This window comes from Gobio gobio (genome assembly GCF_949357685.1).
Source record: "Gobio gobio genome assembly, chromosome: 12".
Taxonomy (NCBI): Eukaryota; Metazoa; Chordata; class Actinopteri; order Cypriniformes; family Gobionidae; genus Gobio; species Gobio gobio.
The window spans coordinates 21777488-21802903 of NC_137105.1; the positions used below are offsets into that span (position 1 = coordinate 21777488).

The 25416-nt window shown below is 41.3% G+C and overlaps 1 protein-coding gene across 1 annotated transcript; it reads right to left on the reverse strand.

Annotated features, from left to right (window-relative positions):
- Positions 1-5949: 5949 nt before the first annotated feature.
- On the reverse strand, positions 5950-25404 carry gpr176 (G protein-coupled receptor 176). Its single transcript, XM_079830305.1, has 3 exons — positions 24097-25404; positions 11024-11276; positions 5950-8917 (listed from the first exon to the last, which is right to left on the reverse strand). Exons 1-3 carry the CDS (start codon positions 24329-24331, stop codon positions 7768-7770), a joined length of 1638 nt encoding a protein of 545 aa, XP_079686431.1. The 5' UTR covers positions 24332-25404; the 3' UTR covers positions 5950-7767.
- Positions 25405-25416: the final 12 nt, after the last annotated feature.

The following is a 25416-nucleotide window of genomic DNA, read 5'->3' on the forward strand; positions in this document are numbered from 1 at the left end:
ATGCTGTATTAGTTTACTCATTGACAATAAAGGCCATTGTCATGTATAAGTGTGGTTGTGTGGAGTTTTTTACAAAGGTTTAGAGGAAATTAAAGTTATACTATACGAGTTAATATTACTCATAAATAAAAATAAATATTGGTTTTAAATGTTTTTCTCCCAATTTTTTATACTCAATTTTATTTGTAAATGTACCAAATGTAGTAACACAGATCTACTTAATTTTTTTACTTGCATTTGCTCAGCTCATACGGTGTATGTAATGGATTTCACTGCTTTAAAATGTACTCAATTTTTTGTGTGTAAAAGTGTTTCACCAAAAAAAATTTGTAAATCATAGTAAACGTTTTTAGAGTGTACCTTCAATTTGACAAACAAAAGCCATCATGACATCAAAAAAAAAAAAAAAAAAAAAAAAATATATATATATATATATATATATATATATATACAGTGAGGAAAATAAGTATTTGAACACCCTGCTATTTTGCAAGTTCTCCCACTTAGAAATCATGGAGGGGTCTGAAATTGTCATCGTAGGTGCATGTCCACTGTGAGAGACATAATCTATAAAAAAAAATCCAGAAATCACAATGTATGATTTTTTAACTATTTATTTGTATGATACAGCTGCAAATAAGTATTTGAACACCTGAGAAAATCAATGTTAATATTTGGTACAGTAGCCTTTGTTTGCAATTACAGAGGTCAAACGTTTCCTGTAGTTTTTCACCAGGTTTGCACACACTGCAGGAGGGATTTTGGCCCACTCCTCGACACAGATCTTCTCTAGATCAGTCAGGTTTCTGGCCTGTCGCTGAGAAACACAGAGTTTGAGCTCCCTTCAAAGATTCTCTATTGGGTTTAAGTCTGGAGACTGGCTAGTCCACGCCAGAACCTTGATATGCTTCTTACAGAGCCACTCCTTGGTTATCCTGGCTGTGTGCTTCGGGTCATTGTCATGTTGGAAGACCCATGGCCCCGGTTATCCTCTCCTTAATACAGTGCGGTCGCTCTGACCCATGTTCAGAAAAATACCCCCAAAGCATGATGCTACCACCCCCATGCTTCACAGTAGGGATGGTGTTCTTGGGATGGTACTCATCATTCTTCTTCCTCCAAACACGTTTAGTGGAATTATGACCAAAAAGTTCTATTTTGGTCTCATCTGACCACATGACTTTCTCCCATGACTCCTCTGGATCATCCAAATGGTCATTGGCAAACTTAAGACGGGCCTGGACATGTGCTGGTTTAAGCAGGGGAACCTTCCGTGCCATGCATGATTACAAACCATGACGTCTTAGTGTATTACCAACAACAACCTTGGAAACTGTGGTCCCAGCTCTTTTCAGGTCATTAACCAGCTCCTCCCGTGTAGTTCTGGGCTGATTTCTCACCTTTCTTATGATCATTGAGACCCCACGAGGTGAGATCTTGCATGGAGCCCCAGTCCGAGGGAGATTGACAGTCATGTTTAGCTTCTTCCATTTTCTAATGATTGCTCCAACAGTGGACCTTTTTTCACCAAGCTTCTTGGCAATTTCCCCGAAGCCCTTTCCAGCCTTGTGAAGGTGTACAATTTTGTCTCTAGTGTCTTTGGACAGCTCTTTGGTCTTGGCCATGTTAGTAGTTGGATTCTTACTGATTGTATGGGGTGGACAGGTGTCTTTATGCAGCTAACCACCTCAAACAGGTGCATCTAATTTAGGATAATAAATGGAGTGGAGGTGGACATTTTAAAGGCAGACTAACAGGTCTTTGAGGGTCAGAATTCTAGCTGATAGACAGGTGTTCAAATACTTATTTGCAGCTGTATCATACGAATAAATTGTTTAAAAAGCATACATTGTGATTTCTGGATTTTTTTTTTAGATTATGTCTCTCACAGTGGACATGCACCTATGATGACAATTTCAGACCCCTCCACGATTTCTAAGTGGGAGAACTTGCAAAATAGCAGGGTGTTCAAATACTTATTTTCCTCACTGTATGTATGTATATATATATATATATATATATATATATATATATATATATATATATATATATATATATATATATATATATATATATATATATATAGTGGTAATATTGTGATCATTTATTACATTTAACGTACGTTTCAACTTCAGAAACATGTTTTCTTATTTTGCTTGATTTTTGACTGAAGTCACCTTTTCATTCAGCTCTGAAATGGGAAAACGTATTACCATATCCATTCAGTTTAAATTAGTTTGATTAGAAACTGCTATGTTGTTCAAAATGACAAGCTTGAGCTGTTTATATTTAAAGGTCTGTTATGGATTTTGTGGGTGCCTTAAGCATGTAGATCATACATTAATCAAGGCCGAGCATACTAATTAATTTCACAACATAATGTCAGCCTAACCCTAACCAAATACTTTTTTTTTTTCCCTATGGCCAGATTATCACCAAAGTTACACTGCCCTCTAATGCAAGTAAATGGAAGTACTGTGTGACAGCTGACAGCAGTGGACATGTTACAGACAAATTACATTACAGGCTAAGAACATTTTTAAATTAAGTGTTCATTATAGAGCTAAATTCTCAGTTAGGCTTGATAAAATAATGCGTTTGTACAAATTGAATTTAATGAAAGCAATTAAGCGAAAACTACAATCAGTCAAATAACCTGCTCTTCTGAAAATCTTCTGAAATCTTAACGTGTTACATAAAAGATGACAAAATTATCTCTTTTATATATGCAAACTTATTATTATATATTTTTAGCATATGTTCTGTACAACATATAAAACATTAACAAAATGTCATGAATTATATAGGAGTTATAAAAGAGCATGGACATAGAAAAGGAACTCATATTTCCTGACAAAAAAAGCAAAAGAAGCTGAACGTGATATGAAATGCTCTAATTTCCCTCTATGTTCTATTTATTGATTCCTGCAGCCGTAGATGTCCAAAGATTGTGGTCCCTATATTGTGTATGATATAACAAAAAACGTTGCATCATATGTCCCCATAAAGCAAAAGCATTATGTTGTTTCTGGTGAATGATGTTGAATGCCTTTCTCAAGCAGCTGTATGTGGTCTAGCATCCCAAGTCCTCTTTGATTTATGACTCAAAGGCAGGCTGCCTGGGCAAATGTAATCTACAGATCGGTCCTGGGTCACCCATTCACACTGGATAATAGTGTTTACTTAACAGCCATCACTGGATGAGAAGCCTTTTTAAGAGGACAGTCATTTTTCAAAACACCATAATTACAAGAAGAACATTGCCTATATTTTTGGCTAAGGACTCAGTAGGCTTCATTCTTCCCTGCTACCATTTTCAAAAGGGACATCTAGTGCATTTTTATTTCTTGGAAATATGTATGCAGTGGATATATTGTACTCTGGTTCTACTTTGAGGAGGAAGGGTTTCATTGGGAGTGATCCACGTTTCCATACACTGAGGTGAATTATGAGGATAAGACGCATATGGATCGCATTCCTGTGTGTTTTCCCAGACAGGATGAGAGCAAACCAATAAAACAGTGTTTTAAGTTCCCGTCTAGCCATATGCTTGGTCACATAGTTGCATAATAGAGATTAAATATATTATACTTGAACCTAGATATTGCTGATGAGATATATCAATCAAATTCCCCAGCATTCTTCAATATGTTGTTCAGAAGATGGGTTACTTCAAGCACAAATGCATTGTATCTTCATTTTGTGTGCTGATTTTGCTAAGAGCCCTTTGCCAGCAGTGTCCCTGAATCCAGATACTTGAGATGTAATAAGAATGCTTCCTGTCATTGCCTTTGAGGCAGAGCAAATCATGCAGCAAGATGCTGGTGGGCAGGCATAATTCAGATGGGCTCTGTTTACTCCGAGACGACACTTGTCTAGTAGTCTGTAGCCGTGAGCCTCCATCAGATGTGGCCAATTCTGCTGCTGAGTTCTCTTGAAAAAGGCTGACATCCTTGGGCCAGGGGCCCCAGCTGGTCAATGTTCAATTGATAATTCTGCCAGGAGCACTCAAACGCATCGAATCTGTGACAGAGTTTTAACTTTGATAGGCTATGATTCTAACAGTACAGCTGATATTATATAACTATATCAGCTTTCTAAAGGTATATAGTATTCCCATAAAAGACTTGAAGACTTTATTTCAAACAAGTTTAAATGTATTATTAGTAGTAGTAATATAATAGCATTATTAATATCATTATTATATGTATGTGAAATTAAAAGCACAATATGTAAGATTTTTGGATTAATATATCGAAAAACCACTAGAACAATGTTATATATTTTGTTGACTTGTGTACATTATCCCAAATGTTTCCAAAAATGTTTAAATCCAGAGAAATTAGAAATTTTAACAGACCGTGTCCGTGTGTCGTCTATCAATAGCTGTTTCCATCCACCTATTTTTATGCGCATTTTGGGATATTGCATCAAAAAATGCTGAATGGAAATGCCAAGATGCGCATAAATTCTAAAAAATTTTGAGTCGGATACATTTTCTATCCGATACGAAAACATGTGCATAAACTACGATGGAAATGCATTTATCCAATAAATTCCTTGATGCGCATAAAAAAAAAAAAAATTTGACTTTCGTGATGTTGCAGCATAACTGTCCTAACCAGCGGGAAAACCTTGCTTGCAAAACATCTGAAATCCTGTTTTGGTCATTCAGAAGTCTGTTGTCAAAGATGCTCTGTATATTTCCCTCCTAGAACTGTCATGACTGCGCTCCCAAACAGCAGCATCTGCCTCTGAAAGCATGACAACAAGTTTATTGAGACGCACAAGTTTCTCTGAAACACAAATAATTTATTACATACGAAAATGATTATATATGGTGGCTTCTCCTATGTTTCTTAGTGATTTTTAGCGGTAGTTTATCAGGAAGTGACAATAATGTTCTCTTTGACTCACTGGAAACGGTGCTTTATTCGCAAATGTTTTATGCGATATTGCATTTTTTGGCAAAAATTACATTCGTAACTTTGGATGGAAACATAGCTAATTACATCATACCTGCGTTACCCTCGATTTCCGGTCTTATTTTGGCAGAAAACTAATTCTAAAGCTCCGCAAAATCAAGGTATCATCAAGCTGCGCCTTTGTTTTGAATAAGTTTTGTTTTGAAAAAGTACATATTGTGGCTTTAAGTCTACAAGTAATAACGGAAACATACAAAAATGTTAATAATACTAATAAAAACAATATTTTAAGGGTTTTTAAAGTTTGAAATTGCTGTATACTTTTCAAGCGCAAGCAAAAAATAACATGACCAGCCTCTAAGGACCTGTACAGATTTAATTTCAAGGTTGACATCAGAGGGAATTATTTAATTTGTTATATTTAATGAAAGCCCTTGGAAAAATCCAACAAAAAGCCAGGAAATTCTCATCCAATTAAGTCAATCATTGCATGGCACAAGCTGGGTTATCAGTTGCTAAGCAACTCTAATTAAATAAACCTGTGCCTCCAATTTTGAGGTGTTTAGTTTAGCTAAATTTGAGAGAAATGTCCTGCTTCCATCAGTCAATTTAACTAATGCTTTGAAAATCATGAAAATGGCATTATTAAAAAAAAAATGTTTTAAAAGTGCCAAGTAAATGGATGACAATCGACGACAATCACTGCATTTCCAAACAACACTTTCACTTGACCTTTTTATACATTGCAAGCATTGTGGGGAAACAAAAGCACAATTATGTTAATTCACATACCCGTTGTGGTTCAGCTAGAAATCCAAGATAGCAGTTTCTGGATTTGGAAAACGCATTAAATCTTCAAAATACATCAAGACATTTTAATTAATGAGACCAAAACTGGCATATGGCGGAAAACACGCTGCCCTTTCAATACATTTTTTCTTCTCAGTCACATGCAAGTGCCTAATCTTTAGCTTTGCCTTTGCCATAAAAGGCGATTAACTCAGAGAAACAATGTTTCTTTTTTATGAAATGAGTTTAATGAGACAAACTTTATAATAAATATGGGTCAATTATTGAGGAACTGGTCACTCAGTAGAACAGATTTAATGAACCACTGCCAAGAAATCGGCTTTAGAGATTTTCTGAACATTTCAGTGTTAAAACAACGTTTCTTTTGTTTGAATCTAAGTATTTAAATGATAGATTTTTAACAACCCAATGTTTACTTTAAATATAGCTGAACCTATACTATTGGAAAATAAAAAATTATGTAAGAAATACAAATACAAGTATAATTATCCAGAGAATGGCCTGGCTTTTGTAGAAAAGGTATAATTAAATGAAAGCGTTGAAGAATTATAACAACAAAAGCCTGTGAGTCACAATGCTTATGTAGTATGATTAAACTATATTGTTCCAAACAACACTTTGCCTCTAAGCAGAGGATGTCTTCTCATTGTGTTTTACCACATAGAAACAGTAAGTCTGAGGTGTTTGTTCTCTAATAGGAGAGCCATATTCTTCTGCAGACGAACTGATTAAATAATTCATAGTTGAATATTGAAATGCATTCTGTTTCCCACCAAGCAGATCTACATTTGCAAATCCTGATAATAACTGACCACAGATAAGGGCTGTGACTTGTTCTTAAAGGTAAATAGAAATAGAATACAGAATCTGAACACTTCAGTGCATGGGATTAAAAGTTTCTTCCCTATTTTTTGTCATTAATAAATCATCTTTCTCTAAGAAATACCAACAGCATTGTTTAGTGTCTGTGCATACCCAGCAAGCAATAGCTGTCATTTCACCGTCTCAGTTCACTATAGACCTGATATAGTCCGGCTTTGAGTAACCCACTTCTAGCCAAAACAACCTTGAATTTGGTTGAAGTTGTTTTTGCCAAAATAACTTGCGAGGTATATTCCATCATGTAAGCAAAGTCAACATGTTTAATGGTTCAATGATTACCAGGTGTTTGGTTTAATTTCTTTGACATGTTCATGTACTAGAAAATGACTAGTCTATTCTTGGGCTATATCAAGGGTGTCCAAAGTTGGTCCTGGAGGGCCACTGTCCTGCAGAGTTTAGCTCCAACTTGCCTCAACACCTGTCTGGAAGTTTCTAGTGTGCCTAATAAGACCTTGATTAGCTCGTACAGGTGTGGGCTATATGGTTAGACATCAATTAAATTTTCACTGAAAGGCCAAATTTTGCCTTGTTTTCGCCAAGAAGTCAGGGCTGTGTTTGGACGGCTATTAGACGTCTTTCAAACGCAAAAATTGCTTGCTGGGTGTAAACCCACATTGGTTTTCCATTCCCAACACATGTCAACATATGTAGTGTACATAAAAGTTCATTCTCCTTTCATTTTGAGTAAATTAGTTTCTAGCTGTTCAAACTATTTGAAATAGATTACGCTAAATAAAATGTGGGCAGTGGGGTGATGTTTCAACAAGTTCAGCAGGACACATATTACTCACATTCAACACAGCATGGACATATCTACATAAAAATGATTGTGATTAATTTTATTCACCATTCCAACAAAACAAATGTCAAACAATCCATGCCTACCCTATGGTGTTTCTTGCCTTTCCTGTGAAAGATCAATTTCCTGTTCCGCAGTACATGGAGATGAACGAATGTCTATTAAATCACTCAGATAGCAAGAGTGCATGTAAACTCTATCAACTTCCTACTGTAAACGTAAACTCTCCATGAGTTCTCTCCTTCATTGTTCTGCACTCATATAGAAAATGATCCCAAAATAACTTCAGATATAAAACAGGCAGTCTTTCTTCTTGGCTTTTTATGGTTTGGTCCATGGCACTCTTGTGTTTCAGGGGTCCACATTAGGGAAGGTACTAACTTTATTGTTTCTACTGATGCGTCTCTCGGGCCGAACTCTAGGCTGCTTGGTCTGGATCAGCTCCTCTGGTGTGTTACCCAACGGAGGCAGGAGTCTTTTCTTACTGTTCCTGGTTTCAGGCAGCCATTGAGGAGGCAGCTCAAACGGCCCAAAACCAAACTGCGTTGCGTCCTCTGCCTCCGTGGGAGTCGCGGGGGCGACCTGCGAAGAGGAGTAGGCACACGACTGAATAGGGGAATGTTTTGGTAACACTAAGCCCTCTTCTTTAACCCCGTCCCCTGACTGTGGCTGACGCAGCTCTCCTGCTGGCATTCCATTTCCACCCTGTCCCTCATCTTTGGGTTGGAAGTTGGAAGCCACAGACGAAATTTCATTCTCATCCTCATCATCCTCATTTGGTCTGAAGATCTGCTGTTGACCGATATTGAACATCTCTAGGAGTTGACTACCAGAGTGAACCACAGTCTCGCCCCCTAGTGGCCCTACCTCAGCCAGACCTCCAATGCTGACCATGTTCCTTCGGCTATAGCGTCGATGCAGCCGTGCTAGCATATCGAGAAGGCAACGTCGCACAGAGCGGTTTACTGTGAGGAGAAACAGTGGGTTGGTGACGAGAGAGACCTTTGGCAGCCACACAGCAGTCAGTTGTAACCAAGAAGAGGCTTTTGCAGCCCCCAGCACTGCATGGTATATCACCAGAGCGGCGTAGGGAGTGCTGCAGAGTGCAAAGACTAGGACGATGGACAACAGAGTGGCATGAAGTTCAGACTCACGCTGAGACACATATGGAATGGAAATGCTGTTCTGAGGGGTGCGCAGCGCTGCAATGATCACTTTCTTCTTCTGGCTACTGCTTAATGCCCGGCGGATTAGTGCCATGGCTAGAAACACAACTGCTAGTGGTAAAATAAGTGTGGTGATGCTGTATGTGACCATGTAAACCAGATGTCCAAACGACTGGCCGTCAGAACAAGACAAGGTGGCGTAGACATCCGTCACATTGCTAATGGCAAAAACAGGAACACTGGCCACCACAGCATGCACCCAGATGTAGATGACAAGGTCTCTGGATTTGGCATCTGATATCTTTCTCTCCAGTGGATACAACACTGAGTAGTATCTAAAAGCAAAAGAGAGGGTTACATTGTAGCAGAAAATTTTTTGCAGATAAAATGAAATGAGGCATTTATATAGTGCTTTACTATGTACTACTGTTCACCCAAAAGCGCTTTACAATTATGTCAGGGGTCTCTCCTCAACCACCACCACTGTGCAGCATCCACTTGGATGATGCAACAGCAGCCACAGAACAACGGCGCCAGTGCACTCACCACACCATATAGATGGAGAGGAGTGATCGAGCGAATTCAGTGGATGGGGATTATTAAGAGGCCATGATTGATAAAGGCCAATGAAGGGAATTTGGACAGGACACCGGGGTTTCACCCCTACTCTTTACAAGAAGTGCCATGGCATTTTTAACCAAAGAGTCGGGACGATGTCTATTGTTTATCTCTCAAGCAGCTTTTTTTTCAAGCAGTTAGTCAATGCAGTGAAATCTGTTTGGGGAACCCCCGAACTTGTGTAAAAAAAAAATGATTTTAATGAAACTGGTTCTAAATAAGAATTGTTTGTTGGTTCCCAGCCCTAGTTGTCTCAATTACATAACCATACTATTGAAATGATTGGATTTTGTCGAGCATGTACACCACATCTGATTACATTAATAACTACACATTTTAACCTGTAGCATCCCATTGGTCACAATAGCGACCATAAACAATGTTTTAATTTATAAAGCTCAAAAATGTTACTGACTGGTGTGTTTTAGTACATTTCCTGCAAATGTTGAAAAAATTAAATATGGACTCAATGTAGGCTCTGTCCCAAATGGCACACTTCATGTGCACTTTCGGTCTTGTGGACTTACAATGGCCGCTGCGTGCACATGTGCGTTAAGTCACGAGACCGCAGGGTGTCACATTTGTCATTTTAGGTCTCAGAAGGGTGCTCGCGAGTGCCCCCTTTGCGGTCGATATGCACCCTCGATGAGCACTTCTGCTGAGCCTGCAGTCAAAGCGCCATTACGTCTTTTGTTGAGTCTTTTTTTTGTTGAGTGTGGTCATAGAATGAGTAAATATGTTGATGGCAACAATAGTGACCGCTAATATAATACAGTGCATTTAGGTATACATTTACTTACAATTAACTATCCAATTGCTGATCTTAGAGAAGTTTGCACTAAAATGTCGCAATGATAAAATTACAGTGAATAATGCACTAAATTCAATCAGTGTTGTAAAATAGTAACCCTAGAATGTGATGAAACAGAGTTTAAAATATATATATAAAAATTTTTCACACACTTTTCCTAATGACACATAATTTGGATATTTTCATGTCTGGGAAAAAATTGGGATTAAATAAGTCTCACAAGTATTAGAACATACAGTAGTAAGCTAGATGTATGATTTGACAAAAATATTCAGTTCACTCTGTAAAAAAATTATTCGTTCGGAAATTGGTTGGACAACACTGATCGCGCAGAAGAGCTTTGATTTGATTTGATTTGATCATTAAAAAGAACTGACTCATTAGAGTCAACCGTTTGGAAATTGGACTAGACTAGATGTGCTAAATGTATTTTTTGGTTGGCTCTGAATCAGAATTACTTGTCGGCTCCCAGACCTAGTTGCCTCAATTACATAACCTTGATACTCTTTTGGGGCTAAATTATTTATTAAAATAGCACAGTTAAAATGCCTTATGTGTGTGCAAAAACATAGTAGATGTATTTTATTGATTCATAACAGAAATCTCAGAAAATACAAAAGAAAATCAAAACAAATCTGTAAATTATAGATTCAGTATGTTTTATTATGTGATTTGTCCCGGCATGGTGTGTCTAAGATTTTTTTTCTAAAGTGAAAAAATATTGGTATCAAGAAAGGCTTCTGTGCTAAGCAAAATAAATTATTCAATGAACTGATAAAGGGTCTGGCAGAGTAGGTTGCTATGGAAGCACTAGTCTGTGAAACAGCTGGTGCCCATCGGTTGAGTACAACTGTAAGAGATTCCAGATTGATTCACAAGATCATTTACCTTATTTTTATCTTAACCAATTGTTTTAATGATTGCTTGTTTGAGACTGATAATAGTGACCTCAAAGCTAAGACAATTACTCTTCAGTTGGTAGCAAAAGATGAATAAATGGATATCCACTCACCTGTCCAGGGCAATGACAGCAAAGCTGAGCACAGTGGCGGAACAGAAAAGCCTGTGTAGGAACTTGATTGTTTTGCACAGCAGGAGTGTATGAACCCATAGGCAGCATAGGGGACTGGCATTTAGGACTATGTCAAAGGGCACACACACCAACCCAGCACAAATTCCAGAACACGCCAGGTTCTTGATGAAGAGATTTGTGACAGACTTGAAGACGTTGGTGTAACAAGTGCACCACAGCACTGCAATATTACCTGGTGAGAAAGAGATGAAAAGGAGAAAATGTTGAAGGTTCACAAGCCTAGGTCAGTATTGCAGGACACACAATTGAATGGGCAGCCTTTATCTTATTGTCTACAGCAGTTCCCATGGCAATGAGGTACCTGAAGGTTGCAAGCTAAAAAAGGGGAAAAGCCTGATTCTGGCAAAAAAAACAGTATGTTACTCTTATGCAGTGATGAAGGACAAACAAGCCTCACAGCACAGAAGATTTGTTTGAAGAAGTGAAATCATTGCATGCATTGTAGCAAGTGATTGCAATACTGAGATGTTCACTTGAGGTGAGACACCGGTTGGGTATTTCATCTTTTTAATGGATATTCCAGGTTCAATGGACGTTAATCTCAATTGAGTACATTTGTGGCATATTGATTTCCATATACATCATATATGGTAAATAAATGTTCACTTGTCCCTCCTTTCCTTAAAAACAAAAGCAATAATATGGGTTACAGAGAGACACTTACAATGGAATTCAATATAGGGCCAATACGTAAACGTTAAAACAATTATAGCCAAAAAAAGATGTAAACAATATGTGTTAGCATGATTTTAGTGTGAAAGTGTCACTTTTTGGTGTAAAATTACAATTATTTTAACAGCATTAACAGTTTTAACAGAAGCTTTTATATAATTATAAGTTTCACATTTATGCTTTTAAATCCTCCAAAAAATTAGCCTATTCACTTCCACAGTGCCTTTTTTATTAAGAAATTGAGGTCAGGTTGAAAGTCAAATGCTCCAACTTGTACTGAACCCAGAATATTATTTTAGGCACATGACTACACAGCTGTAAGAGATAAGCATTTCCAAAGCATATCCATACTTTCTTCATACCACAGAATATGCATTTGAAACAATCAGTGAGAGCATGTAAAATGTTTTTTCTTGCAGCTAAATGAAAATGAAACTAAGAAAATAAGCTTTGAAGAAATGATGCACGGACATCAGGAATTCACACGCCTTGAATTGAAATGGAGCCTGAGGTGATTCTCTTCTTGGATGTTGATGTGAACGGAGCACTTATGGTGACAGGTGCTCTAGCCAGCCCCATTATTACGCTTGGCACACTTTCGGAAGGTGCATCTTTTCCGCAAAGATCGGGACTTTCATCTTTTCCCATTACCATGCAGGTGTAACAGGCAAAGCACAGAGGAATCCATCTGCAGCTGCCTCTGTGTTATTACCCTGGTGACATTTAGAGTGCACACTGACAGTGCCGGACAATTGTCCACTAGTTCCCAGAGGTCTAAGTTTGTGGTTAACAGTGGTATTTAGACTTCACCAGGGCTCCATTATTGGTTTCTCAACTCTCTCTAATATGTTTGAGAATTCTGAAATGTGAAAATGTATGTTGGCTGCCCCTTTCTGACTAACTGGCTGTAATTATTATGTTTAATGAATCTTAATCACTGAAAAATCACCCAAAAGTAATGAAATGGTCAGAACATATAGTATTGTCTTAAAAATGATAGTTCATCCAAAAAGGAATGAAAGGAAAAAGGATTTATTTTGTGTTCTGTAGAAAAAAGAAACTCATACAGGTTTGGATCATCATGAGGGCGAGTAAATGATTACAGAATTTTCATTTTTGAGTGAATGATCCCTTTAAAGTCTTTGATTGAGAATGATTCAATATTTATGCATTTTACTCGTGTATGTAATATTGTAAACTTGAATGTATAAACAGCAAACAGATGTCATTGGAATCTCATGCTATCAGAAAAACAAATGTATTCCTTTTTTTTGGAGGGTACATGAGCCAAGCTGTTAAATGAATGCCAAGGACAAAAATTGAGTGCAATAATTACTAACCCATTGCCACAATGACTTTCTAGCTAGTAATCACAATGAATGTCAGAAACACAAAATTCCCAACTTTTCTGAATCTTGAGCCATAATCCAGTGCAGCGACAGATTTTCAGATTATGAACATTTATACTAAGCATTCTGCAGGCTAATTAGTCATGTGATGTCTTATTAGTTTGAGCCTTACAAAATTGCCTTCCATCAGAAAAAAAAACAAGCACAACAATGGGACATTATACTACAATCAATGCTAAAATCTAATTTATTCTGAGGAGGGCTCTGAAATATTTTTCTTTCTGCAAATCTTGCATCATTTCCATTGGCACAGAAGAGTGTGAATAACTTGCATTTAAGAAGATAAGATTATCAATCGTGTTCCACAGCACCTATGCAATCTTTGTAAACAAAATTCAGCCTTTTCTGACCTTGGCATCATTGTCAGAGCAAGTGGTTGCCGTGTAAAAACCTTGCATTTGACATCTGTTTGTATTGAAGCATGAATGAATCCAGCAAAAACAACCTCGAGTTTCTTTGCTCCTGATTTGTCACATGGTCAATGGCTTAGATGTGATAATCAAGTTGCTGCAATGTGTAAGAATTAAAATGTCTTAACACATTTTCCTGATAACATCTTGGAAATGGCAAATCATTTAGTGCAATTATCTAAAACAGCATAAACTGTCATCAATACAATTGAATCTCAGCAAAAGTTCTCCAGTTGAGTGGTGATGTACTGAAAAATATATATAGAATAATGAAGGTGTCTCTAAACTTGTTTAATTGTTTAAGTTAACTATTTGAAGCAGCAACTTGCGATGAACAACTCAGACTTGTGATTAAATTGAGGTTTTATTTAGGAAAGATACTAATAATACTGCATATTATAGAAATATATGCAGATTGCAGATTAAAAAGGAAATTATCATTGAGTTGAGGTCAATAATTTTATGAACTCGTTGTCAAAAGAAGTGAATGTAAAGCTGCACTTAATGCACCTTCATTACAGAGAAGTTCAACAGGTTATGAAAGAGAAAACTGTAATCACACAAAACCTCGCTACAGGCCAATAGCTAAACGAGCCAATGCAGATTGGCATGCAATGATTGCACCAGCTGCTTTTCCACACAGCGCGGGTATATAATGAGTAGCAGGTGGATTGCATATTAGCTTTTCGCTTTTTTTCGCTTTCGCTTTTTCTTTTTACTTTCTATAGAGCAAAAAAAAAAGTGTTCTCAGAGCCAGTGAGCGGTTTCTCTGTCTGTGTCGCCGCAAAAATTCCCCTGCATGCTTCAGAACCTAGGAGAGCAGTTTCCTTACACTGTAAGTACTTACACAGGTAAAGTTTGCATCTTTTTAAAGATGACATTCTACCTGTGTGTTTCTGGATGCGGTAGTTACCTGGAACCAAGGGACAATCACGAACCACTGCGGGAAGATGACCATCTCGGAGCAGCGTTCGAGACTCCAGTCCCTGTGCCTCTGCCTCGATCCCACCCTCCCCAGAGGGTTACTTCGGGCACTAGCACAGGTGATCTGAGGATTACGGTGAGTGTGCTTCCCCCAAGGAACCGACCCCCTGGGAACTTACTCCTCCCGCACTCCGCAACCAGTAGAGCTGCCAATGTGTGTGCCAGTCGTTCCTTCACAGCTCCCCCTGACAACCGAATGTCTATTGCTGCACCGTCGGGTGAGCCAGACTACTTTGGAGATGATTCCAATTCAGATCCGGAGATGATGGCAGCCCGTCCAGGCCCCCGCCAAGAGGGGTGGTAAAGTCGGGAGCAAGATGCCCTGAGACGGGCGACCCAGAGATGGAGGGGACTGCTCATCGGGAGATGGTGACCGCATCACTCCCTCCCCTGGAGGAAGGGTGGGTGGAGAATTTTTTTGTTTCATTTTGTTTCTGTTTCGCTGCTGGCCTCAAAATCAGGGGTACCCAAGTAGTGCGCCCCAGTCCATCTTGCTGGCTCATTGGGACCATCTGGCTTGGCTATCTGATTGGATCTGCGAGTTTTGAATCGAAACCTTTACAAGCTACCATTCAAAATGCTCACACAGAAACACATTTTCAAATGCATCTGTCCCTGAGATTGGTTTGCAGCGATCGACCTGAAGGACGCGTACTTTCAAGTCTCAATCCTCCTTCGACACAGGCTGTTTCTGCGCTCGAGGGACGAGCATATCAGTACAAAGTCTCTGTCTCCACGCATCTTCACGAAAGTCGTGGAGGGGGCCCTTGTTCCTGTGAGAGAACACGTTCACATTCTCAACTATCTCGACTCATACTAGCACAGTCCAGGGATCAGTTGTGCGAACGCAGGGACCTGGTGCTCAGCCACCTCAGCCAGTTGGGTCTTTGGGTCAACTGGGTAAAGAGCAAACTCTCCTCTGTGCAGATGATCTCTTTTCCCGGTATGGAGTTGGATTTGGTCGAACAGACAGCACACCTCACCGAGGAACATGCTCTGTCGATGCTGAACTGCTTGAATATGTTCAAAGGCAGCACTGAAACTTTTTCAGAGGCTCCTGGGGCACATGGCAACCGCACTGCTTAGCTTGCTTCACATGAGACCGCTTCAGCACACGGCAGTGTCCCGAGATGGCCATGGCAACGCGGCACTCACCTGGTGAGTATCACACTGGCCTGTCGCCAAACCTTCAGCCTGTGGTCGGACCCCTTGTTTCTCCGGGCAGGAGTGCCCTTAGAACAGGTGTCCAGACATGCTGTTCACACGTGTCACAGATGCCTCCGCCACGGACTGGGGGGTCACGTACAACTGCATGAGCACATCAACTTCCTCGAGTTGCAGTATGTCTTGCACTGAGCCGCCTCAAGAAGCTGCTACAGGGAAAAGATGTATTATTGGTACGTATGGACAACACTGTGGCCGTTGCGTACATCAACCGACAAGGTGGTCTACGCTCCCGTCGCAACTCGCCCCCATCTCCTTCTCTAGAATCAGAAGCATCTGAGGTGGCTTCAGGCCATTTATGTCCCGGTGTGCTCAAACGTGTGGCCGACGAGCTCTCACGAGCTGCGCTCATGGGAGAGTGACGACTCCACCTCCAGCTGATCTGGAGACATTTTGGAGGGGCTCAGGTTGACCTGTTTGCCTCTCCAGAAACGTCTCACTGCCAGTTGTTTTATTCCCTGACCAAGGGAACGCACGGCATAGATGCACTGGCACACAGCTGGCCCCGGGGCCTTCGCGAATATGCGTTTCCCCCAATGAGCATACTTGCACAGACCCTGTGTCAGCGAGGAAGAGGAGCAGGTCTTGTTAGTTGCGCCCTACTGGCCCAACCGGACCTGGTTCCCAGAACTGATGCTCCTCGCGTCAGCCCCTCCCTGGCAGATTTCTCTTTCTCAGAGACGGGGCACCGTTCTATCCCTGAGAACCGGTTTAAGGTTGGGTACCATATATGTGACCTTGAGGGGATCCCATTTGTGTATTTTACATGGTTGCTCTTAAACAGAAGCCTGTGTCTTTCCCTTATGGAGAGCCCCCTTTTCTGATAAGGGGGAAGCCACCCCCAAAACCTCCTTTGTATTCCGGCTCTATGGGGTTAGCCAGATATACTCCACACAACTCCTTTGGGGTAGGATGTGGCTTCCGCAGTGTTCCTTTTCCAGTAGAAAAGACACGCTTTCCCAGTGTTATCCAATAGTCTCACTGAATGGGTCATGTGGAGCAGCAGTGATTGACATTCTATGTTAGCCCTGTCATATCAGGTAAGAGAGATCAGGAGGCCCACACAGGGCACTGGAAGGGGACAGAGGTTGGTTGGGGACAGAGCAGCTGGTGCAATCATTGCATGCCAGTGTGCATTGACTCGTTTAGTTACACTCAAAGTAGATTGGCCTCTCTAACAAGAGTCAACGACGTGGCGTCACTGTTCCCTTTTCAGGGAATGAGGGTTTCATAAGTAAACGAGACGTTTTGAACAACATCAGTAATTCTATAAAGAGAAAAAAACTCTTTATTCTCAATAACCTCTCGTTTACTAAACGTAACCTCAGTTCCCTGAGAGAAGGGAAACGAGTATTACATAAGTTTAGCTTACGCTATTTGAAAAACTCCTTTTCTCAAGAATATTGAAGCCAAAATTATCCTTATAATTTTATATATGTAAAATGCAGTGCAGTTGCACAGCAGACCCCAGAGCATGCTTGCGCACTGATTGGCTGTGCTGCGGCAACTGCATGAACCCATGAACTGCGAGGCGGCTGAGACACGCAAACCAATCAGGTCCCATCGCGCTCTAGTGCGTCAGTACCCGCCTATAAAAGCCCCCCTTACACCATAGGATTCAGGCTGAATTGACAGAACCAATCGCCTGATCTAAGAACAAAAGCACGCTGGGTTACGCAATACTCGTTACGCAATACCTGGGACGAGAGCTCAAGGCCCATAGAAGGGTAAAAGTTATGAGTCCCAAAAAGAGGCCAACGAATGGTGAGCCTCATTTAAGGGTATGATCGTGCACCCTCTGGTGCGACCACCAAAGCATACGAAGAGCTGTTCCGACTGCCTAGATAGATACGCACTAAATAAATTCTAAGAGCCCTGACGGGACAGAGTAGATTCGCGTCTCTTTCGTCCTCAGACGAGGGAAGAGCTGACAGCGAAATGACCTGTGCTCTGAATGGAATGGAGAGCACTTTGGGTGCATACCGTGTCTTGGTTTGAGGACAACTCTGGAGTCGTTAGGCCCAAACTCAAGGCAGGAAGTGCTCAACGAGAGCGCATGTAAATCACCTACTCGCTTGACTGAAGCTAGTGCAAGCAAGAGAGCAGTTTTGAGCGAAATGTGCTCAAAAATGTGCATGAGCGGCTCAAATGGGGTACCTTTCATAGCCTCTAGGACCATGGAAAGATCCCATATAGGAACCGATGGGGTGTTCAAGGCGGGTTCAGCCTCCTAGATCCTCTGAGGTTGCTTCTCGCCAGTGACTGTCCGGCCACATGAGAGTGAAACGCTGCTATGGCCGTCACATTTACTTTGAGCATGGAAGAGGAGCTCTTGAAGGAAGGAGAGCACTTCTGTCACTCCACATGAGTGTGGGTCCAGGTTCCGTGCTGCACACCAGCTTGAGAACACTGACCATTTTAGAGCATAAAGCCACCTCGTTGAAGGCGCTCTCGCTTCAGAAATAGTATTCAGCACCCCTTTTGGGAGGTTCCCGGGTATCTGTTGATGGGCCACACATGAAGGGCCCACAAATCGGGACGGGGATGCCAGATCGTCCCCTTCGCCTGCATGAGGAGGTATCTCAGCGGTATCGGCCATGGGGCTGTTTCTAGCAGCTGAGTCAACTCGGAGAACCAAAGTTGGTTCTTCCAGAGAGGGGCTATTAAAAGCACTGCACACTTGCTCTCCCCTGATCCTTTTGATGACCTGAGGTAACATCGCGGCCGAAGGGAATGCAAACAGCAGGCGGCTGGGCCAGTCGCATCCCTGCTCTTAGAGAAAAATATTGGACAATGAGCATTGTCTTCTGAGGCGAAAAGATCGACCTCTGCCTTGCCAAAGACGCTCCAAATTAACTGAACCATTTGTGGGTGAAGAGACCAGTCCCCTGGGGGAATTTTGTTTCTGGATAGCATTTCCGGGCCCTGTTCAGAATGCCTGGCACATGCACTGGCCTTAGCGAGTCCATAAAAGGAGGCGTTTGGCCATGGTGTGCAGGTTGCTTGACCTGAGTCCACCCTGGCGATGTATATAGGATACCACTGACATGTTGTCCTTTCGGACTAGTACGTGGTGACCCTTTATGTATGGGAGGAAAGCTCTTAGCGATAGATCGACTGCTCTCATCTCTAGACAGTTTATGTGCAGCTGCCTCTCCAAGCTTGACCAAAGGCCAGAAATGGGCCTGCCTACGTGCAGGGCATCCTAACCTAGGTTGGATGCATCTGTCAAGATCACTTTCCACTTTAAGATCGTGCCCATACTCACGCCAGACTGGTACCAGTCTGCTGCTTTCCAAGTAGCCAGGGCTTTGATAGAGCCGGGGTTCACTTTGATGTGTAAGTGGCCTGATCGTCACGCATGAGCCAGGGCGCAGGGTTTTAACCAGCACTGGAGGGGACGCATATATAGTAGGCCCAGTTTGAGTACTGCTGATGCTGAGGCCATAAGGCCTAACATCCTCTAAAAACGTTTGAGAGGAGTGTAAGTGCAAGCTTTGAACGACGGCGCTAGGCGCTGGAATTAATTATTTTTTATTTGTATTAATTGCGCCTCTGATTGGGCTATAACCAGCCAATCATCGAGGTAGTTTAGTACTTGCACTTCCCCGTAGTCTCAGGGGAGAGATGCATCCATGGTCTCAGGGGAGAGATGCATCCATGCACTTCGTAAATGTGCGGGGTGCTAGGGATAGACCGAATGGTAGGACTTTGTATTGATAAGCCTGAAGCCTGTTGCGAATCTCAACAATGGCCTGTGGCGGGGTGCTATCTGAATGTGAAAGCAAGCATCTTTCAAATCCACTGAGAAAAATCTTCTGAGCGAATTTGCGCGAGGATTTGTTTTGTTGTCAGCATTCTGAACGACCACGGCGTCATAAGTGTTTTTTTCAGATGTCTGAGATCTAGGATGGGTCTGAGGCCGCCATCCTTCTTTGGAACGAGGAAGTAGCGACTGTAAAAGCCTGACTCGCTTATCGCTAAGGAGACCTTTTGATAAAAGTTTCTACACTTCGGTACGAAGCATGTGACTCACGTCGCTCTTCACTGATGCCTCGACCACGGCGCGAAAGCACGGGGTCTGCGAACAAACTGTAGCAACTAACCTTGTTTTATTATGATACACTCTGATACACCGGGGATGGCCTCCCAGGCCTCGGCCCGCATAGCAAGGGGTCGAATTAAGTCTGGGGACGGGCAACTTTATAATAGGCCCCGGCCGCCTGGTTGTTTTGTGCTTGTGACAATGTAGGGACAGCGCTTACAGGGAGTGCAGAATTATTAGGCACGTTGATTTTCTGATCATATTTTTTTTCCAGGCACATTTGACCAATTCCAAACCACAGTAATCCTAATAACTACTATTGATTTAGTATTTAATAATGTATAAGTGATATATAATTGTTCATGAAGGCTGGAAATGAAAATCACCTTATATTCAGGTGTGCAGAATTATTAGGCATGTTTTCTTTTACAGATAAATTGAGCCAAAAAAGAGATTTAACTCAGACTGAAAAGTCAAAAAGTATTAAATGCCCATGAGAAGGATGCAATACTAATGCAATTCTAGACATTGCAGTTAAGGCATGACCATTGGACAGTGAAATGCTCGTTGGGTCAGCAGGATCTGACAAAAACAGGTGGTGAAGAAAAGACACCTGTTAACTGCAAAAGAATTAAGAATTAAGGTGAAGAATTAAGGGTGAAACCATCAGGAACCCTTTAGTCTCCAGCGCCACCATTTTCCAAAGCTGCAACCTACCTGGAGTCTCCAGAAGTGCAAGGTGTCAGGATCTCAGAGACTTCAGTTAGGTAAAGAATCCTAAAAAATGACCCCCACTAGATAAGAATCACAAGCTGAAGTGTTGTAAAAAATAAAAAAGTGTTGTTTTTTTATAGGCTTTATGGACAGATAGGTTAAGAGTGACTCTTGAAGGACCAGCACCACATCCTCTAGTACCACTGTTTGAAGAATTCATCTTCCAGAATCTGGCAGTACGTTTTGGGAGTTCATTTTTAGTCCATCTCTGCAAAACGGACTTCAGGGTGGACTAAAATGAACTCCCAAAACGTACTGCCAGATTCTGGAAGATGAATTCTTCAAACAGTGGTACTAGAGGATGTGGTGCTGGTCCTTCAAGAGTCATTCTCAACCTATAAAACCTATAAAGCCTATAAAAAAGCAGGCTTCATGTATTTTACAACACTTCAGCTTATGATTCTTATCTAGTGGGGGTCATTTTTTAGGATTCTTTACCTAACTGAAGTCTCTGAGATCCTGACACCTTGCACTTCTGGAGACTCCAGGTAGGTTGCAGCTCTGGAAAATGGTGGCGCTGGAGACTAAAGGGTTCCTGATGGTTTCACCCTTAATTCTTCACCTTAATTCTTAATTCTTTTGCGGTTAATAGGTGTCTTTTCTCCGCCACATGTTTTTGTCTGACCCTGCTGACCCAACGAGCATTTCACTGTCCAATGGTCACGCCTTAACTGCAATGTCTAGTATTGCATTAGTATTGCATCCTTCTCATGGGCATTTAATACTTTTTGACTTTTCAGTCTGAGTTAAATCTCTTTTTAGGCTCAATTTATCTGTAAAAGAAAACATGCCTGATAATTCTGCACACCTGAATATAAGGTGTTTTTCATTTCCAGCCTTCATGAATAATTATATATCACTTATACATTATTAAATACTAAATCAATAGTAGTTATTAGGATTACTGTGGTTTGGAATTGGTCAAATGTGCCTGGAAAAAAAATATGATCAGAAAATCAACGTGCCTAATAATTCTGCACTCCCTGTATGTGTAGTGGCTCACACAGGTGGTGAGCCAGCGAGCGAGCCAACAGGGGATAATGTGTGTGATTTTGTGGCATTGTGTGAACAGTGCTTATGTGCAGGGGTGCATACTGTATAGTGGGAACACTGCCTACAGTCAGAACAGAGGAAAAACTCTTCTTGTGATTTAGGGTCGCCGTTAAATGGCTGTTGTGTGCAGGCGTGCACGCTTTATAACAGGCTCGTTGACTGCAATATTGATATCTCCAGCTGCCTGAATAGAGGGGACTGGGAGAAGTGTAAGGAGAGTCTGTGGTGGTGATCCGGCTGCAGCGGGACTTAACCACTGTCTCTTTCTTCCTGTGGTCAGGAAGGCTTTGGAGGCTCGGGGTTCAACACAATCTTGGGTGGAGGTCCCCTTCGCTCTGGCGGTCCATGGCGGCTCGCAGAACGTGAACGTGGCGAGTCTTCGTCACTGAGCAGAGCTGGTGCGCTTGGGGAGAAAATGGTGCATGGCTTGTGACGCCTTCTGTGCTTTAGTGAAGTGCTCAGCGAACCCTTTCACCGCTGGACCAAACAGGCCGGTGGTGGAGATGGGGGAATCCCAAGGAGGCTTTAGTCCTTCATGTCCGTAAGGGTCAGCCAGCGATGGCGCTCTAACACAGTAAGGTTCGCCATGGTTCTGCCGATCGCCTGGGTGGTGATTTTCGTCATGAGCAGGGCTAAGTCAGTGGCGCTGCCTAGGTCTTTGAATGGCTCAGGATCAGGGCCGGACTCATCCAGAGAACGGAGAAGTTTGGCCTGAAACACTTGAAGGACAGCCATCCTATGAAGAGCCAAAGCAGCCTGGCCGGTGGAGCTCGACCAGCGAGAGATGACGTAGTGCGGCAGGGTTTGGATGGGTGCGTCACTTTTGGCTGCCATCCTCTAGCGGAGGGCGTACGACCTGTCAGCTACAGAATGACGCTACCACCTCTCAAACACCCGGACATCGTCAATTACCTGGTTTATAGTATCAGTGCCTACACAACGCAAGTGTTCAGAAGCAAACCTGTAATTTGCTAGAGCTCAGTCATACTTGCCAAAGGTTGCACTCCACTTGTATTAATGTTTTTTTAAAGTTCTAATGCTTATTATTGTAAAAAAAAAAAAATGGTAAAATATAATAATGTGATTGTAATATGTTCATTGTAAAAATGTAATTATTTTCGCCTACTGTCATAGACTATGGGAGCTTTAGACATGCAGATCAGGTGTGTATGTACTTCTGTTGTGTAACAGGTCATGTTATGACTTCTAATGACTTAAAGCTTCCGAACGCTGATACCATAAACCAGGTAACTGACGATGTCAGGGTGTGTGAGAGGTGGTAGCGTCATTCTGTAGCTGGCAGGTCATACGGGTAGATGTTGTTGATGTTGGGCAGTTTCTTTAAATAACGCTGTTTGGCCGTGTTATTTAGTCTCTCCCGATATAGCACCTTTCCTTTCACTTCCTCCTTCTCCATTTCTCCCCAAGAAACTGCGCTGTATATCAAAAATGCAAACAAATCTCAAGCTGCTCTCTCGTTCTCGTTCTCGTCATCTGACGCGCTAGGGCGCAAAGCGATCTGATTGTTTTGCAGCCGCCTCGCCATAGGTTCGTGCAGGTGCCGCAGCACAGCCATTTAGTGCATTAGTATACACTGCTGGGGTGTGATGTGCAGCTGCACTGCGTTAAAATTATACAGATAATTTTGGCTTCAATATTCTCGAGAAAAGGAATTTTTCCCATAGCGTAAGCTAAACTTACTCAATACGAGAGTAGCCTACTCTCGAAAGGGAAGAGTATTTCATTCCTCCCATAAGTTCCCATGCTTTGACCAAGCATAAATTATTCAAACAAAGGCTTTTGAGATGGGCATTTCTCACAGTATAAATAGTGCATTTTAATATTTTGAGTTATTAAGACAATATAAAGTAAGTAAAAAAAATATTCAAGGAACAGATTTCAAAATATGACCTTGCTAAATAATGTTTAAATGGACAACTTTTTTTTTTTTTATTATTACTTTCAACATCAGGGTTTACAGTGTACAAATTGTGAAGGGAAAAACTTGCTGTAGCATGACTAATTACAACACCTGTGCATCAGTGAATGCTCCATAATGAAACAGCCTTTGTTTACAATTACAAAAAATCTCACCTGATCTGAACATTTACAGTGACATCTGCTAAAAATGCAATTTATCACGGAAAATATGTAGCCTATGTTTGTTAAATTTTCACATTCCAAATATAATTTGTGCACCAACTGTAACCTTGAGTGGATATTCATTCACATGTAGCCTACAGAGCAAAATAAATGGCCATTAATAGGCTCATATTGGATGATGCATTTTATCGCATCAATTAACCAGTTAGATGTGATTTTTTTTGTGTTATTAAAATATATATATATCAGTGCAGCCCCCACACATTTGCTGACGAACAGCCAAACATTTTCATTCTCGTGTTTGTATAGGCTACTTACCCAAAAGGGAACCGATGAGGATGAAAACTTGAATGGTGGTGGTGAAATCTTTGTAGGCTCTTTCCTGCGCGTGCAGGATCTCCTCCAGCCGTGTCACCTCTTTATCCTGAGCATCACCCCACAGACCCACCGGAGACGACGCGTTTAGGAAACCCAGGTTCGAGTCGTTTAAACTTGTGGTTCCGTTTTCTGACAGAGGAAACCAGCTCTCCGCGTTTTCCGCCTCCATCATCATTCATATCTGAGGAGCCACTAGTTTTTTGGCTCAGGTCTCGCCGCACGCACGTTATTGGTGAATATCGCTTGAGCGTTATGATGTCGTGTCCATCATGATTAACACGCGAGTTTTCTCCAGTTTCTCAAAATTATCGAAAACGTGAAACATTTTGGAAAAACGCTGAACGGAGATCTTCCCCGAGCATCATATATAGGCTATCCCAGATAGGATTTGAATCTGGTAGATTTGGTTACATTTGCATTACGTAGCCTATATCTTGTCGCTAAACTGCCCGTTTCAGAATAGCGATACTGAAAGGCATATTTCAGATATAAAAAGGCATGATTTCGTTTCACAGTACATCACAATAAAATCACAATGTCATTGATGGAGCGATACGGTAGCCTAGAGACGGCGACATTCACGCGCTTGTCACGCCACATCACTCAACTTCACTAGCCGTGTAAACCGACGAAGATGGTATAAAATAATACGGGTTATAAGCTATGCAATATTTCGCGAGCATTTGCTTACTAAAATATGTAACTGTATACAAATAATGATGTCTAAACAGACTGTGATAAGCCATAGAGAAATTACCAACATACCCGTATGAGATCGTTATGAATGATCAAATCCACGTGTCGAGATTTTTGTAAATGCATATCACGCTAACTATCGTGTCGGTGTGTGACCTGACTCCTGGCTTTTTAGCGTACAGGCGTCAGTGAGAGTGACAATAGCGCTTTATTGCTTCAAATGAAAGGTGGGCGCTTACAATAAAACGTCACCGTATCCGATCGTTACGGCGTCTTCAAGAGGCGCTTGAGGATTTGAACGACAGCTATTGAGCCTGTATTTGCTGCAGACACGCACTGCATACGAAGAAAGCTATAAAAAGAAGAGTTTTCCTTATTGTAGAAATAGTAAATAGTTCATCCAGTTAGCAAAACGCAAATAGGCCTACTAAATACTAAGACTTTGCACTGCATTGTCTGCTAAATGTGCAAACCTTGAAAACAGCAGCCTAATGGCTACTCGCACTGCATCGAATTTGTCTACGTGTTGCTTTATAGTTTGTTTGTTTCTATAATAGGAAGGTC